General features: G+C 37.7%; 1 protein-coding gene across 2 annotated transcripts in view; it reads left to right on the forward strand.

Annotated features, from left to right (window-relative positions):
• The window catches only part of cdk6 (cyclin-dependent kinase 6), a 35964-nt gene that overhangs the window by 10664 nt on the left and 4806 nt on the right, over positions 1-20494 (forward strand). For both annotated transcript variants that reach the window (XM_042746065.1, XM_042746066.1), the window contains exons 4-7: positions 3530-3697; positions 15773-15882; positions 20137-20187; positions 20287-20422. In XM_042746065.1, coding sequence (XP_042601999.1) covers positions 3530-3697; positions 15773-15882; positions 20137-20187; positions 20287-20422 — 465 coding nt within the window. The remainder of the gene's footprint in view (positions 1-3529; positions 3698-15772; positions 15883-20136; positions 20188-20286; positions 20423-20494) is intronic.

Genomic DNA, 20494 nt, shown 5'->3' on the forward strand with positions numbered 1-20494 from the left:
TTCGGTGCCCTTGAGCAAGGCACCGAACCCCCAACTGCTCCCCGGGCGCCGCAGCATAAATGGCTGCCCACTGCTCCGGGTGTGTGTTCACGGTGTGTGTGTGTTCACTGCTGTGTGTGTGCACTTTGGATGGGTTAAAAGCAGAGCACGAATTCCGAGTATGGGTTACCATACTTGGCTGTATGTCACGTCACTTTCACTTTTTTTCACTTTTGAATATAATATGAGATATAATCTGAGATTGAGCTGAAGAATGAATGCTTTATCAGATGCAGGTAATCACACTCACTCAGTCCATCTCTCTCATAATACTCTATATTATGCAGTGAGCTTTAAATACAGTAATACAATAAGATTTCAATGAAGCAACTCAACGTTTCTTCGTTACTAGTTCTAAAGTGTTGTGGAATTAGTAATGGAGGCTTGGGCTCAGCTGTTAAACTGTCAACTTGTGATTTGTATCAGTGGCTGAAGAAAGTAGTTCCGCACAAAAGAGGGTTTTGAGATGATTAGACACTGGAGTAATGGCTGCTGAAAATTCAGCTTTGCCTTCACATAAAAAAATTATTTTAAATTGTAATAATATTTCACAATGTTACTGTTTTTACTGTATATTTGATCAAATGCAGCCTCTGTGAGAATAAGAGACTTCTTTCAAAAAACATGTTAGTGTATATATTTCTTATATATATATATATATATATATATATATATATATATATATATATATATATATATATATATATATATATATATATATATATATATATATGTGTATGTATGTGTGTATATATATATCATTAAATCTAAATGTAAATAATATAAGTTCTTAGAAATCAAGCCACAAATTAACATGTTGATAATAAATTCTATATATTTATTAAATAATTATTAGTAATTTATTATATATTCATATTATACAGTAAGTAGTCTTTTATACTAAATGTATTCATTATACAGGCTTTCAGAGTCTGAATATTTTAACCAAAGAGCTCTTGAATATGCATTAGTGAGATTTCATTCTGTTAGGCCACACAGACATCAGATAACTGACATCAGTTGTAGACTGTGTGGCCCTCCCAAAGATGCCCAGCAACCTTATTCACCACCCTCCTAAGGACACCAGATTGCAGAGGTCCCAGCCTCCACCTCATTCCAGCCCCCAAACTGCCCACTTCGGCCCCATTTCAGACCCACCGCATACTAATTGATGAGAGAGGCCCCGGGAATCAAATGAGCTGGAAGGAGATCAAGCGGCTGGCCCTGTGTTGGGGAGTGCGGCTAGGCTCTCCGGCCCCACGCCTTCCCGAGGCCTGTCTCTGGTCCATAAAGGAGAGCCTAATGAAGCATGGGGAAGGAATTACACTAACGCTAACTGGCAGATGTCCTGCATTGTGCCGGGGTACAATAAACAATATGGCTGCCTCTTATGAATTAGCATGAGAAAGGGGGGGTGCCTTCTGGAAGCTCTGTTTTGACTGCTGTTTTTGGGGAGATTTTTTTTCTTCCACTCTTTCCTCCTCTGCTTTATTTCCTCCCTTTTCCCAAGAAGAGGTACTTTAGGACAGGTGCTATCAAATCTTTCCTTTGTTTAGAGTCTGAATGCCTCTCAGCAAAGCCTGGTTATTTCAGGTTGGTACTGTTGGTTTAATTTGAGGTATTAATGTTTTGATTGTAAGTTACGGTGCCTCTGCATGTTACAACAATGAACCGTCTCTGAAGAATCATTCAGATTCCACCTGTTGGGTTACTCCTTTTGAGATTACAATGAGAGATTGTATGACAGGTATATCAAGCTTAATTTTCCACTGAACTAGTGCTTTCCAGAGTATCACTTCAGCAGAGCACTCATAATTTAAATAATAATAGTGCTTAAATTACTGTTAATAAATATGAGGTATCTGTACCCCAGAATTCTCTAGAATTTGAACGTTGCTCATTTGCAAATGAAGCACCCTTTGTGCTCATACGTGAAAAGCTGGGGCTAATTATGCACTCAAAATTTTGGGTTTGGGGTTGGTAAATTGGAAGACCAGCCATTGCTTCAGTCTTCAGAAATCATCCTAATTTGTTAATTTGGTGCTCAGGAAACATTTCTTGTCTATGTTGTAAACAGTTGTGCTGCTTAATATTTTTCAGGATTGTTTGATGGATAGAACGTTCAAATGAATATTTATTTGAAATAGAAATCTTTCATAAGTTTTTAAATGTATTTACTGTCACTTTCAACTGATTTATGATGCATCCTTTCTGACTAAAAGTAGTAATTAATTAAAGTAATTAAAGTTTTATCCCAAACTTTTTAAATGGTAGTGTATGTTTAATATATAAGTTTCACACATTTAAATGACACAATCTGCAGATTTCCCTTTACAAACCGCACTGAAAATGAGCACAGACTCCATTTATCATAATAATTGGATACATAACACGTACTTAAAAGGTACACGAGCTGCTTAATATGTGTTTGGGGCAGCTGGGAGGAGACGATATGTGTATTTATCCTGGGGTCATGCTTCTAAGATGGTTGTGTACCTTTCCTTTTCTTTTCACCTTTGTCTTAAGCAAAAGTGGGCCAACCGTGGGCCATTTTAGGCCAAGACAGAGGAGCTGGTAGGGGGTGATGCCGTTTTAGGAGCTCCCAGAATAACTGCCTGTGCCTGAAGGTCTGAGAGGTCATGGCTGGATGGGCATTCAGAAAGGCTCCTTGTTTATCCTGGCTGCCTGACTCTGACACACACGCGTTCCCTAGTGAAGGCCCCCAGCGTGCACATTGTGAGGACCTCCGTCCCTTTTCCCTCGCCTGGTCTGACTCGCGCCGTTTGCAGTTTTCTGCTTGAGTGTGCACCCCATTGTTTCAGTGGTTTTAATCACTCACCAGCTGGTCGGGGAATGAACAGTGCTGTGGGCTCAGATCCATGTCACTTGTGAGGTCTTGGCAGCGGGTTTCTCAGGGGTAGGCTGCCACCGCTTGATACCTCTGCTTTGGAACAAGTCGAGCAGCAACTGTGAGCAAATGCTTCTCGCTCGGCACTCCAACCCGATGACTTTTTCTAGCCCCGTTACGCATTGCCCCATTTTTTTCTTATCTATTTGACCATTATCGACAGTAAAGAAAATGGCAGTTGCTGTCTTTTCTCCCCACCTTCTTTTTGTGTGAGAGTGTGTGTGTGTGTGTGTGTGTGTTTTTTCTCGCTTCTTTTTGAGTTTCAGTGTCATGGTCTGATTTCATATTGGCCCATAGTCAGAACGACACAATCCACAATTAGCTGTGATCCCGGGACAGCTGCAGGGAAGCAGAGGCCTACAGGGATGGAGCCTTAAGGCTGTGTGTCTTTCCTGCTCTGCCGTCATGTCGGTTATCAACATCTGCCATACTTTAGGTTTAAAGGCACATGCACACCTTTTCCCTCCCCGTGCATATATACATGCATGTATATCTTGATATAAGTCTTTTTCAGTCATTTTGTTTAAATCCACTTTAGGTTATTAAAATATATTTGGAATGACTCTGGTCTTGTTTTGGCAGGATATGATGTACCAGCTGCTGCAGGGTCTGGATTTCCTCCACTCTCACCGTGTGGTTCATCGAGATCTTAAGCCTCAAAACATTCTAGTCACCAGTGGAGGACAGATCAAACTGGCTGATTTTGGTCTGGCGCGGATCTACAGCTTTCAGATGGCTCTTACTTCCGTGGTGAGTAACGGGGTTGCGCAAGTGTCTTAAGCAGCAGAAATTTTTACAAATTTCATATGATGTCATAAAAATGCCACACACACACACATTTACACTGCCTTTCAAAAGTTTGGGATCAGTAAGTATGTTTTTTAATGAAGTCTCTTATGCTAATCAAGGCTGTATTTAATTGATTAAAAAAAGCAGAAAAAAATTAATACTGTGAAATATTATTTCAATTTCTAATATTGGTTTCCTATATATTATACTTGAAAATATAATTAATTTCTATGATGCAAAGCTGAATTTTCATCAGCCATTACTCCAGTCTTCAGTGTCACAAGATCCTTCAGAAATCATTCTAAAATGCTGATTTATTGTCACTGTTGAAAACAGTTGTGCTGCTTAATATTTTTTTGGAACCTGTGATACTTTTTCTTTGATTCTTTCATGAATAAAAAGTTAAAAAGAACAGCATTTGTTCAACAGAACTCTTTTCTAACAATATAAGTCTTTACTATCACTTTTTATCCATTTGATTAACACATCCTTGCTGTATTAATTTCTTTAAAAAAAAAAAAAAGTACTGAGCCCAAACTTTTGAATAGTAGTGTATATTGTAACACAAAATTTATATTTTGAATAAAAAGTTTTTTTAAAAAAAAAACTTTTTATTTATCAAAGAATCCTGAAAAAAGTATCACAGGTCTCAAAAATATTAAGCAGCACAACTGTTTCCAACATTAACTAAAAATAAACAAAATAAAATGACTTCAAATAAATAATATTACAATGAAGACTGAAGTAATGATGCTGAAAATTCAGTTTGCTGCACAGGAATAAATTATATTTTAAAGTATTTTAAAATAGAAAACTGTTATCTTACTGATCCCAAACTTTTGAAACGTCTCTGTATATAATATAATATAATATAATATAATATAATATAATATAATATAATATAATATATTGATTTTTATTATATATATATATATATATATATAATATATATAAAACAAACATATATATAGACGTTAATTATTGTATATGTATTTTTACTGAATATCTTTTAATTTATTAAAGGATTTTTCAGTTATTTTTTAAATAAAAAATATTTATAAAAATATTAATTTAAATTGATTTTATTATTGTTATTATTATTATTATTAGTAGTAGTAGTAGTATGAATTTTGTATGTAACCTTTGTACAAAATGCAACTTTTCCACTGTGTAGTGTCATTTTTCTCTGCTGTATCTTAATTCCCTTATAATCTAAATCCTGTTGTGTATACAGGTGAAATGTCTAACATTTCTCTTTGTATCCTGAAGTACAGTATTTTATACTGAACTGATATCTTGGTAGCTTTAGGAGTGTGACATGCAATCATACGTACAAAATAGATCCTTTGAGACAGATATGGGTGATGTCCAATCAGATGTAGCACTGAAAGACTACCGATCAGAAATGTGCCTGAAAACAAGCACATAATGTGTAAAGTGAAACTTGCAGAGGCTGTCCCATGTCTTTGGCCTCACAAAGTGGCCTAAGCTGAGATGAAATAGACTGGGCTATCAAGTCAATTCCCTTCAGCCAACCTTTGAAGTCGCATTCTCTTGAGGATGGCTCTGATGTCAAAAGATAGCACATTCTGTCTTTCCTCTTCTTAGAGAGTGCAAGTTAAGTCAGCAGCTATTTGTTTTTTGCATAGCTGATGTATTGCATCTTTAAATTTAGTTAAGATGTCAAGATGCGAATATTAAATTGAACCTATCTAATTATAGTTGGTCCGTATCACATGCACAAGGGAGTGCAAGAGCATACTACATTAACACACTTTTTCACATCTCATTCAGTTGGCAGATTCTGAATGACTGCCAGCGCCTTCTGTCAGTTGTGTGGTTTCGGTGGTTTTGGTTGCTGTGCAAAAAACATTGTTTCAGTTCTTTAATAAGGGGCTTCTGGCTGTTAAGTCGTTGGGCGGGTGAGTCTCTGTGTTTTCACCTGGGAATCTACCATTAGAAAATATCCCCACCGTTTTACCACACCCCACACAAACTGAGAAAAAAATGCTTGCTTACAGTGAGCAAGGACTCTCTGGCTCTCCTGATTAATGTTCCCGTGTCTGGAATCCCCCTATCACCCGCCCTTCAAGCAGCTAAAAAAATCCATTTCCTCTCTCTCTCTTGGCAGTTACAGGAATGTCGTTATTGTGTATGCAAAAGCAGACGTGCTGTTATGGCTTTTGGCTCCTCATTCTATGACAACACTCCGTGTTAGCTACTAGTTTGCCATGCTGACATAAACTGTACATTCAAAGACTTAAGAACTGCTGAATGGACCGGTTGGCTGAGTCATAACTGCCCACCAGAACGCTTGCAGAATTACGATGATTCAAAACAGACTAGCGTTCTCATCTCAAGGAGGTTGAATCAGACCGTTAGTATGAAGTAAATAATACCTGTTTTGCATGAAGCATAAAGAAATATCCCCTTTGGGGTTTTTCTGTGGGGTGTTTGGTGGTACTTACCTAATGTTATATGTATTTTTTTATATAATGTGCACATATCATGTGATTAAGCTTTAGCATATATACTATATACTTTTCATCATTGTTGTTAAAGATGTTAATAGGGACTACAAAACTCAGCTGTACTGGTTTCTCACTCTGCTCCCGCCTTGTAGATGAGAAAAACCGAGCGACCGAGGGCTGGATGGACCACCCATCGGGTGCACAGAGAGATGGAGATTAGCCTGACCATACAAATCTCATGGGTCCATAGCATTGTTGATCTTTAGAATGACTCTGGTTCTCTTGGTGGCTTTTGTCCAATTCTGATTGACAGCCTAAAGCATGCACACAAAACAGCAACTTTTTTCCTGTTTGCCTTTTTGGGTGAATTAGATGAATTTTTTTTTCCAAACCAAGTTCATTGGAAAAATTTTGATTCTTGCACATTTTCTGCGACACTTTTTTTTTTTTTTTCTACTTTTTTTTTTTTTCCAGAGTGAAATCTCCAGGGTGTGGCATTAAATTCAGTTTTCAGTTTTATCTGAAACAGATGAACGTGAATCCTGCAAAGTTTAGTTACAGTGGATGCTGTTTGAAAATTAAACTGTGAGTGGAGATAAAAGGTTAATTCTCTACTGTGTTTGAAATTAATGTATGACCTACACTAAACCCTATCCTAAACTGATAATGCTAACAACAGATACCATTAGATTAAAAACACATTTGCTGAAGCATCCATGCCATTTGAACAAGATTACTATGCCAGAAAAACCATGCATATAAAGCTGGCTATGTGATGCAAAACATTTAAACGTACAAATTATGGACTAAGATAGTGTTATACGTTAATGTGAAATAGTGTTTTGAGGTGTAACCAATGTGAAAATAGTCTTTATCAATTGATAATCTGCCCTGTAATCATAATGTTTGAAGGAATAAAATTGTCCATCCATTTCCATTGGAAACTGCAGTAAATTGTATGTGTAGGTATGTTTTTGGAGTCTTGCAAAAATGTAGGTACAGGCATGTCCGGTGAGCTAATAGGTTGCTTGTATCTCAGCCCATGTACAGTGAGAAGCTGCGGTTGACACTACGAAGCATGCAAACTGTAATCTAGCATACTGTATGGTGTTGAAATCAATTGCGGACTCTTCCTTTATATCAAATGGGTTATTGTAGAAATGGAGGCAGCTGGGATTGTCCCATGAAAGCGATTAGGATCCTGCTCAAGCAAACATCATGTGCACCGCATTGCTCATGAAATTGGATTTAGGGAACAGCAGGCAAATGCCTCAGATCATTTATCCGACTGATTGTTGTGCAATTTTTACATCATTTAAGTGTTAAGTAAGCATAGATTAATCTATTACTATGCTCCTTCTGCAAGACCTCCAAACATTTTTGCATTAAACAAAGTGAATGGGTCTGTCTGGTCCTTTTATCATCTTATTAAACATATTTATAGGGCTTTCCGAAATAGATGCCATCTGCAGAAGTGATCCAAAAGCACATGAGAATCCTGCAAGTCTTTTGGTTTGTTTTGTGTAGATTTTCTGTACAAGTGGCTGTCGCGACTCAAATTGTGCTGAGATAAAAAAGAATCCCTCTTTTCCTGCAACCGTTTTTCTGCATACCACAAACTTCATAACAGTCTGTGCTGTGGGAGTCCTGTGGGCCCTGTCACTTCCTTCCCCTCTCATGGTAGAATGAATCCCGTATGTTTGTATCACCTAGCGACCACAGCTTGCTGGACTCTCGTCCTCTAACACAAACAATACCACAATTTAATGCTGATTGAGTTTCACTGAACAACCGTGGATGACGGATATGTTCAAATCTGAAGCAGATTGTGTCATTTGACATCTAATGGTTTGGAGGCTTCAGTTTACAGAAGGATTCATATAACTTTAATTTAAGGAACAAATAGCTTTTGTGAGCTGGGTTTAGTGATTTCAAAAATACATAGTGCAACCACTGTAGTCTGATTCACTAATAATTGAGAATCATTTAAAAGACTCTCAAACTCAAGGGTAATCAGTTTGAATTAAACAATCTCTCTCAAAGGTGTACAAATTCATGACTTATAATTTTTAATTCTTCTGACTGCTTATATCACACGAACCGTGTGGTCTGATGTATAAACAAATGATTTTTAGTGAATAAACTCACTGAAAAGTGGCTACTGAATCAAAATCTGACACACTGAACAGTTATTTTTTTTCGATGATGTCTGTCTTTAAGCAAGTTTTGTTTGCTTAAGGAACTTTAGTATCATTTTTGATCTCTTGTTCAACTTTTTTTGATCAATTTACACAACTTGACTAGTCATACAATCATGGATAGTAGCTACGTATTCTGGCAGATGAATGAGCATTTTTGGCTGTCTAAACAGCTTGACAAGTAGGGCCACAGTCCAACAAACTGATAATGCAATTAACGGTCCACTCCATCTGTCCTCTCATTAAGCACGTCTGGTCAGATTTGCAGTCAGAGACTCACGCCTCTTCTAATCTCTCCTGGTAGCAGGCTGTTGCAGACGATAATCATTGTGATGTGAGCATGAATAGGAAGAGACGCACAGACAACCTGTTGTGTTTAAAAGTCCCTTCTCTGATCGAAAGTGAAGCTTGGCATTCCTAAATGAGGCTGTAGTTGTTTCAATACACGTGTGGGCAGGGGAAATGACTCATTGTTCAACAGCAGAAATTATTCAAGCCTTTTAACGAAATGAATATGCTTAATGGTATTTCCATTTTGAGCTCAGCTTAAAGGGTTACTCCACCCAAAATGACAATTTTGTCATTAATCACTTACCCCCATGTCGTTTCCAAACCCGTAAAAGCTTTGTTCATCTTCGGAACACAATTTAAGATATTTTGGATGAAAACCGGGAGGCTTGTGACTGTCCCATAGACTGCCAAGTAAGTAACACTGTCAAGGTTCAAGAAAGTATGAAAAGCATCTCTCCGTATTACCATAGTGCCATTTTGAAAAATATCCGCCACAAACTGCGTACGCTATTCTGTGTCAGCCGCGACACAAGGATACGTTTTCTATGTGTATTTATGCTTTGATTTGAACGAAAACAGTGCATCCTGACAGGGAAGACGTACGCTGCTTGCATTCTGCAATGTTCTCCAAAATGGCGCTACGGTGATGCGGAGAGACACAGAGGAGACAAAATGTTGAATAAAGTCGTTATTTTTGTTTTCTTCGCATACAAATAGTATTCTTGTCAATTCATAATGTTACGGTTGAACCACTGATGGCAGATGGACTATTCTGACGATGTCTTTCATACTTTTTTGGACCTTGACAGTGTATTTTACTTGGCAGTCAATGGGACAGTCTCAAGCCCCAATTTTTTTTTCAAAATATCTTTACGAAGAAGCTTTTATGGGTTTGGAACGACATGGGGGTAAGTGATTATTGACAAAATTTTCATTTTGGGGTGGAGTATTCCTTTAACTGTCCAGTGCAAACCAACAGTATCCAATCAGATCATCCCTTCTTAACTGAATTTGATACAGAGATTAAACTTGCTAAAGGAAGTCTGACAGAAACTTAATAGTTCAAACATGTTTAAACAGAGTACGTTCTATTTTAGCTTTGTGTTTGGAATGTTTGTTGCATGTCATGACAACATAAAGCTAGTGATACTCTAATCAAATATTTCTTAGAGGATACTTCATCTAAAAAGAAAAATTCTGTCATTTACTTACCTGCATGTTTCTCCAAACAATATATGACATTCTTCTACGGAACACAAAAGTTAATATGAAGAGTGTTTCAGCTGTTGTTGTCCATACCATGAAAGTCAATGGGGTCCAAAATAACAAGTGGACTGCATTGAATTTCAATTTATGAACAAATTATTCGAAATATCGTCTTTTGTGTTCCACAGAAGAAAGTAAATTATACAAGTCTGGAACAAGATCACATTCTCATCATTGCTTGGCAGGACCCCCTGTCCCACTCTTACGCTTCAAAAGAGGTCACACTTTTGAGGAGATAAACAGACACATGCGCTTTAGTGCTTCCTCTTGAGTTTTGTTCATATAAAACCTTTTGTGTGACCGTGACACTTAGGTTTAGCAAAAAATTTAGCCAGGCTGAAACAAGCTACGGGCGTTTGCCGTTGAAACAAGTTTTGAAATGCACAGGGGGGTTGGTATGCTGAGTTTTCCAAATAGTTGTGTTTCTTAGCAAGACATTCTGTCCAAAACATAAATCTTAATTATGAAAAATTGTTTAGGTTCAGATGAATCTGGCCAGATTTTCTTTTAGACCGGTCTTGGTTTGAGCTGAGCGCAGCGGCTTGTTCGTTGCCAGACAATATGCTTCTGCTTTGGACAGACTCAGAGGCAGCGGCTTGTCTGGAAAAAGGAAAACATGGCACGCAGGAGAGCACGTGCCGCACACTCTGGGAATGTTTAGATATCTCCCTCGGTATTCCAAAAAGGAGAAAGGAAGAGAAAAAAATCAAGCGGAAAAAGCAGGGGGGTTCCAAACACCAACAGACACACAAAGAGTGGCGCAGCACAGTGCACAGGGAGAGTCTTATTTGGTATTTCCTGTGTGACCTCTTTTGCTAGTGGTCCACAGAGAGCGCTGAACCCTTGCTCTGGGACCTTGTCAGTACTATTTGTTGATGGGCCGATGGATGCAGGCCAACCGGGGAAAGAAGACTGATTTGGGGGTACATTGCAGGATCCAATGGCATCTGGGTATTAAAGCCTTGCCTGTACCAGAAAAAAAAAATTACAGCATATATCAGGAATTTTCCAACTAATGATGTGCGGATGTGGTAGCGCTGGGGAAAAGGAGTCTGACTGTGCTTTCTTTGTTCGCTCAGAGAGGGCCCCATACAGCATTCCTGTAAGCTCTGCATACTTTGGCAACAGTTGTGGAGGTTTTTTTCTTTACTGTGTACAGTTTATGCATGCTGCTTGCTTGGGCCTTCATATATCTTTCTCCAATCTCCAAACCTGGTAGTATTGTTGCCATTTTTAAACTGATTTTTAGGGGAAAACCCTCAGGCTTCACAATAATAGTGTTTACAGCCCGTTTGACTGGGAGGCAAAGAATGGCTCGTCCCAAGACAAAACATGGCTGGAGGGAGGCTTGTTCAGTACGACTGCAATGTGCAAGCACAGCAGACACAAAAATGGCCTGTATATTCAGTCTAACTGTTAGTGTATAATTAAAATATTTTATTACGGAAAACTTTCTGCACCATACGGCTCATCAAAATAAGAAATACTTTTACTTGTATTGATTTTAGTTACATTTTAACTGAATCTTAATCTTATTTTAACTTTAACTTCTATTTTTTAATAGATTTTTATAAATAAATAAAATTCTGTTCCATTCCACTGAGCTCCGCCTAGCTTTTTTTAAACATCTTATGTAAATGTGCCCTTAAGAAATGCATAATTGTACAAGTAAGTCAGATTAGTTGACTAGTCACTTATGCAATTGACCAATTAGTCGGTTTTAAAAAAATATGTAGTTTTACACATCGTTAGTGTGCAGAGAGCTTTCAGGAGCTAGCTAATGATATCACTCCCTGATCTATTACCAGCTGAATAATGGGTCATCATGGAGGCTCATTTTTAGCAAGCGGCATTGTGCTGTGCCAAGTTGGTGGACTTGCCCCTTTAAAAGTGTCCGGGGGCGGCCTGAAAGAATGCGGATGAACGTCTTGTGTTGAAGGGGCCTTTCATCCTTCGCTTCCTTTGAGAGAGACAATGTAAACAGAGGCTCCTAGCCAACTCCATCAGCCAGGCTCATTCTGAATCGCATTGTGCCTATTGTTTTAAACCTATTGGGGTAAATCAAAGGAGGGGTTTGGGTAATGGGGAGCTAGAGTGCATGAGCTGGAGGAGTGCAGGGTGGCCCAGTGCAAGAGTTGAGCCGCTGGGCTGTTGTGGATATGCTTGGTCAGTAGCGCTGAGAAGAGTTTCTTGGTTTCCCTCAGGCTGAGAGGGCCCACACTGTCTCACCAGATAGGAATGCACAGAATGCTCTCTTTTAATCTGGAGTCAGCCAGAGCTGCTTTATCTGACCCTTTTATTAGCGGCCGGTTTCAGAAAAACCTCTGTAGGCTACCCTGTCGCACAACCACTAGCACGGTTAGAAATTCAGAGAGGAGGAGCGAGAGAAACTTTAAATGGAATCTTTTCACTGAAAGGACATTCTTTTCAAAGCAACTATTATATGCGATCAAATAAAAAGCAAACCATATCCAAAGATGAAATGTTAACCTTTTAATACCCAGATTTTTTCAAGTATTCATGGACGAGGCCGTTGGAGTTTGGGGATGGTAAGATTAGACGATAAGTCTCTTGTGCTCAATGCATTTATTTGTTCAAAACATAGTAAAAACAGTAATATTGTAAATACTATTGCAACTTTTCTATTTGAATACATTTTAAATTAGTTTATTCCTGCGATAGCAAAGCTGACTTTTCAGCAGCCATTACTCCAGTCTCCAGTGTCACAAGTCCTTCAAAAGTCATTCAGATTTGTACCAAGAAACATTTCATATTTCTAGTTCCGCTGCTTAATATTTTTGTGGAAACCCTGTTACATTCTTTTCATGATTCTTTGATAGAAAATTCAAAACAACAGCATTTTCTTTTTAAATAGAAATCTTTTGTAACATTATTTATGTTTTTTTTTTTCTGCCACATTTGATCAATGTGTCCCTGTTGAAAAAAAATATTCATAAAAAATCTTACTGACCTAAAATTTTTAATGGTAGTATGCTAAAAATATTTTTTTATTTTTTTTATTAATTTATTTATTTTACATAATTTCTACATTCTCCTAGCTGTTTTTGAATGTATAATGTCTGTTAGAATTATTTGCATAATCTTTCATATGAACATAGGCTACTCTACATTAGTCATGCAGGTTTTAAGAATTAAAATTTGGTAAGCTCTTCCAAAAAGTTGTCTATTGTATGCAACATCTTTAGGCACCTAAAAATACTAATAATAGATTGGTAGAACTCTTTAATTTAGTTACCCGCAGGATGAAATGAGTTAATCTCAGATTAAATCTTCCAAGCCTTACATAACTTGCTTTGCTTTCAATTTGCTACATCTTACGTGTACAGTAGTCTCTCTGCCCTTTTGGTTAATTAATGGTAATATGACGATGAAGCGGTTCTTTTTCTGCGAATCGTTGTTAATTTACGTCAGAAGCTACATGCATATGCTTTGAAGTCATAGGATACAGCCGCTCTGACATACGTTCTGTGTTTGACGTGAGCTGAGGTGATGTGAGTACACTGTCGTGTGTGCTACTATTGGTGCAGACTGTGGCATGTGCCAAATTGACAGAGGAACTCTGTGGGTAAATGTCACAGGCTGTTGCCATCTTCGAGTGTCACCAATGAGAGAAACACTGAAGAAAACCAAGGCTCTTGCATGCATTCTGACATTTTAAGAATGTGTTGCGTTTTATCATGTGCCTTGCTACAATAATTCTGAAGTGCTATCTTGTACTTTCGAGGGTTTACAGTGTTTAATCACTGCAGTGTACCTTAAGTTTCGCTGAGCTGCAGCTAGCTAGTGAGATGCTGTGTGCGCCAGCAAAGAGCGTGTGTATGCTTGCGGTGTGGACTTTTATTAACACTGTCATACAAACGGATACACTTCAGCTTGAGCATCAGTTAGTGGCTGTATGTGGTTCTTCCTAGAAGTCAAGCAGCATACCCTCTTTTTTTTTTTTTTTTTTTTGGTAGTGCACATTTTGATAAGACAGCAGCTTAGAGTTTGTTTCATTGCAGTTAACAAGCTCAGCTGGGCCAGAATATTTGGATTGAAGATGATAGAGTCAGGTTGGGCTTGCAGACTTGTCTTCTGAAATGGTTGTTCTTGTTTGACTCAGTCAGAATGGGCTTTTAGAAGTCTTTAGAGTTTAATGTTGTAGGAGGCATTTAAGTGAGCCAATATAAACTTTATACTGTCCTTATCATAGTGGGTTTTTTATGCTCACTAGTAAACAAATTTGAGTCTGAGTCAACTGGTTTAAGTCAATATGTGTCTGATCTGGGGCTTCTATAATCTTTTAAATACAAAACCACTTTCCTAATGAAGTGAAATTCCCCAGAAGATTCAATTTTAGAATATGTTATGTACTTTTGCTGTGGTCACATGGCAACAAAGAGGCCAAAATGCTTCATCCTTTTATTTCACCTTCAACTTCCTCCCCATTTCCACTAAACCAGGAAGACTTAAACGAAAACGCGTCAACACATCACATGTGGTCCCCTCACTAAATATAGTCTGTTATACATACGAAAAACGTGCACATATTTTGCACCGCAACCATTATAACATGAATGAGTCATTGGATTTTAGAATTAGAATGATTTACATACTGAATCAGAATGATTTGCATTCAATTCAAGCTGACTAGGTAGTAATTGTCTAGAACTGATTCACTGTTGTGTTTGTAGTTGGGCATTTTGACATTAGCTTAAAGACCCTAAGATGTTATATTGAAAGAACATTTTAATTCAGGATTAGGTTTAATAAATTTATATTGATTATACACTGAAAAAAAAAATCTAGTTAAATTTACAGTAAAATAATGACAGCAGTGGTTGCAAGAAATGCACCATAAAAAAGCCGGTGACAATGTTTCAGTTATTACAGGATGGCATATTGGTGCCTGTGTATTATACGGTATATTTTATTAAGTACCGTATTTTTTTCTTTTCTTAAAATTAAATATGCAAGGTTTCTGGTATCATCTGATTCCAGTTATTTTAGCTGTTCAAAAACAGTAAATTTTTACTTAAAAAATCCATACAATTGACAGTATTTTACGGGAAAGTTACATATGATGTTAAACATTTAGTTTTTTACTGTATATGGTAAGATAAGTATAGATGTATCTGATTTTGATCTGAACTAAATTGAATTGAACCAGTTTTAGATGTGTCTTATATTTATAACCCAAGAAATAAACAGAGTTCATGTCAGTTTGATTCTGTTTTGCCATAAGGATGACCCTTTTCCTTCAGTTCCTGTGGCGTACCCTAGAGCACTGCACGTTTTAGGATACGAGTCACTGATATACACTCCAGGCTTTGCTTACAAACACGAGCCTGACTGATTTGGCTGATAAGCCTGGGGGTTTCTGGGCCCAGAGCCTACTGGGAGGAGAGTGAGAGAGCACTGAGGAGGGAAAGCACCTGGAAGCCGTCCACCCTGGAGCAGGGTCACTGAGTTTTGTCTGGAGGCTCTCCCTACTGTAGCTGTTAACAGCAGTATCCTGCATACTGAGTCTTCCTGGGCTCCTTGAGCCTGTATAATGTATTTGTTTGGTCAATGAGGTCGGTTTAGAAGTAGAGATAGAATATATAGACTGAACAAGCGTTCATGTGTGGACATTGCCAGCGTCATTCTGATGTGATTCCAATTAATTATGCAAAACAATGCCTAAAAGAATAGTCACTGAATATGAAGACGAGTGTCTTGTTTACATCAATAATGGCTAGTAAGACCATGCAAATGAGGATATCTGGTGTGCTATTTTTTCTAATAACTATTTGTGTGTGTGTGTGCAGGTGGTGACGTTATGGTATCGTGCTCCTGAGGTGCTGCTTCAGTCCAGCTATGCTACTCCTGTGGATCTGTGGAGTGTCGGCTGCATCTTTGCTGAGATGTTCAGACGGCGGTAAGTTTGCTCAGTATCACTGTGTAACTTACGGTAAAACAAAGTAAAATAGAGGATTCTGATGGGTGATGCTCAGCTAACTGAGGGAGCAACAAGAGTTCTGATTTTTTATTAATGATTTTTATGGAATTAGTTTTAAGAAACTATATCACTATATTTTTATATAGTATTTTATGGTTGTATGTGTATGGTATAACACAAAAAAGAAAAGAAAAAACAGAAATGCGAGGAGATAAAATGAAATTTAGAAGACATTTATTATTTGGGTCCATACTGTATCTGACCAGATTTTTGCAGGAGGCTGAGGTTAAAACGGACATAAAAAAAAAAAAACCTGTCACTGTGGTTGTGACAGGCACTACAGACCTGATCCGTTCATCTGTGTGTGGTTTAACGAATCTTTCCAACTGCTTAACTCAGCACTGACACATTTATTAAAGCTGCTCAATGCAGTGACAGCAGGATTTAACGGTTCAACAGTTCTTTCTTTGTGGCTTTTACTTCTCCAACTTTGTAGTGCATTAAAATTATTCTATTTCTTTAAGGTTCTAAAAAGAGTAAACTTAAGGTTCATTACATTTGCTCCACACAAGATTTCTACAAAGAACTCATTTCTTATTTTCAGTGAGAATACTGATGATGCCCAGGAAGCAGTTTCTTTTATTAAACCGGTCACCTATCCTAAGCGTCTTAAGTGCCAGAAAGGCACTGGTTCCAAAAGAGTTGTGTGTGAAAAAGCTCATGTGTATATGCTTTGTTGACACATTCCATTCCTCCCTGTTGATGATGTTGAATTAACGGAAGGCTAAAGGGGGCTTTTATTGCTGCTACTAGCACACCTTTTCTCCTCCTGCAGGTGATTAAGAATGCTTTTTAAAAGGCCACCTGTTGCAGATTAAAGGGCACCTGGGACCAGGTTTCTCCTCTGATGTCTGAGAAGTGCACCGCGCTGTACGCGCCAACTCCAGTAATGGAGGTTTTCGATTCACCTGAGAGTTATAAAGATGTAGAGCACCTCAGCCAGCAACATATTGTATGGCTTTGTTTAAGATGGAAGTTTAACTGTTGAAGGAACAGCGTTTTCCTGGAGAGGGTTGTGTAATGTGGGCCTTTGACACGTTTTACCTCAGTTGTTTTGTTGAGGGTTTTATAAAGGATCATTACTTGTCTGATGCTCACAATGCACAAAGTTTAGACATACTTTATGCAAGTCTGTATCTGTATCTCTTGGAGGATGTAGTTATCAGTCAGTGTGTTTCTGAATGACATAAAGTGCTTTTGACATTCCGCTTTTACCAATGTTGTGCATATTGCGTGAAGAGTCAACGCGCGACGGCTTTCAGGTCCTTGTTTTCACAACCTAAAGCTGCTTTCACAAAAAAGTAGAGGTACTGCTTAAAATATATAAAAAAACAATAAGAAAAATTATCTGTTTTTAACATTTATTTTTTATTTGTTTTTCAGTTTGGTTATAAATAAAGTTCCAGAAAATCCATTAATAAAAAGACATAAATAAAAACTTTTAATAAATTCATCATGTTTCCTAAATTCATTGTGATAGAAAATCTCAGTATTGACCAAAATAACAGTGAATATGATTCTTAACATAATTTAATAGCTCAAATATGTATATTTATGTATCATAAAGTCAAAGCTGGAGTTCTCATTAAAGGGAAAGTTAACCCAAAAATTAGCCCATTATTTACTCACCCTCAAGCCATCCTAGGTGTATATGACTTTCTTTTTTCAGATGAACACAATATGAGTTACTTTAAAAAATGTCCTGGCTCTTCCAAGCTGTATAATGGCAGTGAATGGGAGCTGACATTTTTAAGACCAAAAAAGTGCATCCATCCATCATAAAAAGTGCTCCGCAGCTCCAGGGGGTTAATAAAGGCCTTCTGAAGTGAAGTAATGCATTTGTGTAAGAAAAATATCCATATTTAAAACTTTAGAAACCTTAATCTCTAGTTTTCACTAACAGTCTTACGCACATTCAAGACAGAGTGGTGTTGCAGCGGATGACGTAGGCGTAGCATAAGTAAATCCTGGGGTAATTTAGTTTTTCGGTGAACTATCTCTAAGTATTTTGTATTAAGTAATTTGGCATAAACTTTGATTATTATTATTTATAAATGTTTTAAGTCTTATTAGTTCAGGTTGTTAACAGTAATATGGTGACATAACCAGTTAATGCTTAATATTTGTGAATTGCTGGTTACATTTACTCGCTATTTCTCCTTAAAAGTTTTTCCTGAACCACATGAAACCAACACAAACACAAAGAGTGCTTTTCCAAGAATCTTGCACGTGTGTTATAAACTAATGTTTTCCTTTTCTGTATCGTGGTCATTGACTCAAACCTTTTCCGGTGAGCCAGCGTTTACCGATTCAGATACACCGATGCATTCCAGAGGTCGAGCGGGTGGAATGTGGATAGAGACACTGGCACTTGGAGCGTGACTCAACTGCGTGTACTGGCCTGGTGTGTGCCTGCCTGTGCCCACTCACTCAGGAAGCCTCTGCCCCGGCATAATGTCTGCCTTGTGCAAAAAGCCACTAATTCATTCAGACTAAAAAGTTGCCCAAGGGAAGGCAGAATGTGCTTTAGAGATTTTCAGCCATACTTGTTTTGGCATGACACCGCTTTAGGTGAGATCTTTCCTCCCCACTCGCTGTTAGAAAATAGAACAGCTTTTGTCTGATTTAACTGCTCGGGACTGACTTTGCCTTTAAGGGCTTCCGCAGTTGATGCAGCATGTGAAAGGCATGATAATGGCAATTTTCTTTTTAACAAGCGGGTTCAAAGTGTAAGGGATCAGGAGCATCTGAGGCGTCCGTCTCACCTGTAAAGAATGTTCAGCATCTTAGCCGTACAAAGACGCCTCTGTATAGTAGCTGTAAGTTGAATAGTGGAAGTCACATTCTTCATTCTGAAAATTATGCAGACGTTTGTCTCTCTTTTTCTCACTAACTAAATTAGTCTTGAGGGTGTTTTGAACACCACGGAGGCGCAAGTAAACGTGCACGTGCTCACTTCTGGTTCTGGCTCTTTGTCTGATTACAGTTGAGATCAAGTTGAAGCTCCATGTGGTTGTGAAGAAAGAGCGGTTGAGCTTGTCTTGCTGTTGGGCAACATCTGGTGGCAGCGGGGGGAATTACAAATGTGGTTTTTGCTGCTTAGTCAAAGACCTAACGCTTTGATAGTGAGCTTATTTTAGCTCATAAATCACATATATATGTATTTCTGTGCTTCTGTTCTGTCATTTTTGCTCTCTCACATAGAGGTATGTGGAGAGCGAAAGCAGACGGCAGGGATAAATAGCTTTTTTTGCTCTCTTTTACTCTGTGGTGTGTTTTGGAGTCTGAGGCCTGGGCTTGTGGCTCCTGGAATTTGTGTGCATGCCAAGGGAAGCATGCCCGCCCACGGGTGTCCTGACTGGCCTGAAGCCACAGGCACCAGCAGCGGTGCAGGCGGGTGGACTCCAGCATGTGCTGAAAAAGCCCTCAGATCTTCTCAGCCTCAGGCTGGCCAGGAAACAACACACATACAGTGGACCAATGTCTGTTATGTGGCTTTAGGGCCTTATTTGTACAGTGAAACCTATAAGGATTTTCTTTTCACTTCTAGAAGACAGGCAGGAGACTGTTCATGATTATTACAGAATTAAGAGCGTACATCTATACACGTAACCTTTGTTTTATGACTGTCCCTGCAGTCTTGCATATGATGTGAAGCTATTTACTTATAATTTAAGTTGTAAGATTTATTATATTTATTAATTTTAGTATATTCATTAATTTCACTTATGTATTCAGGATTATTAATTTTAGTTTTATTTATTCATTTCATTTTTAGTTTATTGATTCATTTCAGTTGGATTGATTCAATGTTATTTTATTTTTATTTATTAATTTACTCAAGATTATTTTAGCTTTGTTTTATTTTATTTCAGTCTATTGATTGATTGAAAAAAATTATTCAAGATTATGTTAGTTTTATTTATTTAATTAGTTTATTTTAGTCTGTTTTGGTTTATCTTTATGTATTTTCATTTATTTATTCATTTCATTTTATACTTATTCAAGATTATTTTAGTTTAATTTATTAATTTCAGTATTTGTTTAATTTAGTTTTATTAATTTATTTTTGTTTATAGTTTTTTTGTATTATGAATGCAAAACTTCCTTTCAAGTCTAATTATTGCTGTAAAATGAATCTTGCATTTAATTGCAATCTTTCTCTTTCTTCAGACCTCTTTTCCGTGGGAACTCTGATGTTGACCAGTTAGGCAAGATTTTTGAGTAAGTACTACAATAAATTGCTAGAATTGTGTTTAATAAGACTGTATTGAGACGTAATTAAAATTGCAATAACTGATTGTTTTGATTATGATATTGCAGTGTGGTGGGGGTCCCTTCTCCAGAGGACTGGCCACAGGAGGTGGGCTTGCCACAGAGTGCCTTTTCCCCTCGCCCTCCCCAGCCAATAGAGGACCTGGTGCCTGACATGGATGAGCTGGGCAAATCACTTTTACTTGTAAGTAGCAGATATCATCATTTTAAATATCTTGACACTTATTGTAAAATGTCATTCTATGAAATCAATACT

The sequence above is a fragment of the Cyprinus carpio genome, chromosome B19 (assembly GCF_018340385.1).
Source record: "Cyprinus carpio isolate SPL01 chromosome B19, ASM1834038v1, whole genome shotgun sequence".
Taxonomy (NCBI): domain Eukaryota; kingdom Metazoa; phylum Chordata; class Actinopteri; order Cypriniformes; family Cyprinidae; genus Cyprinus; species Cyprinus carpio.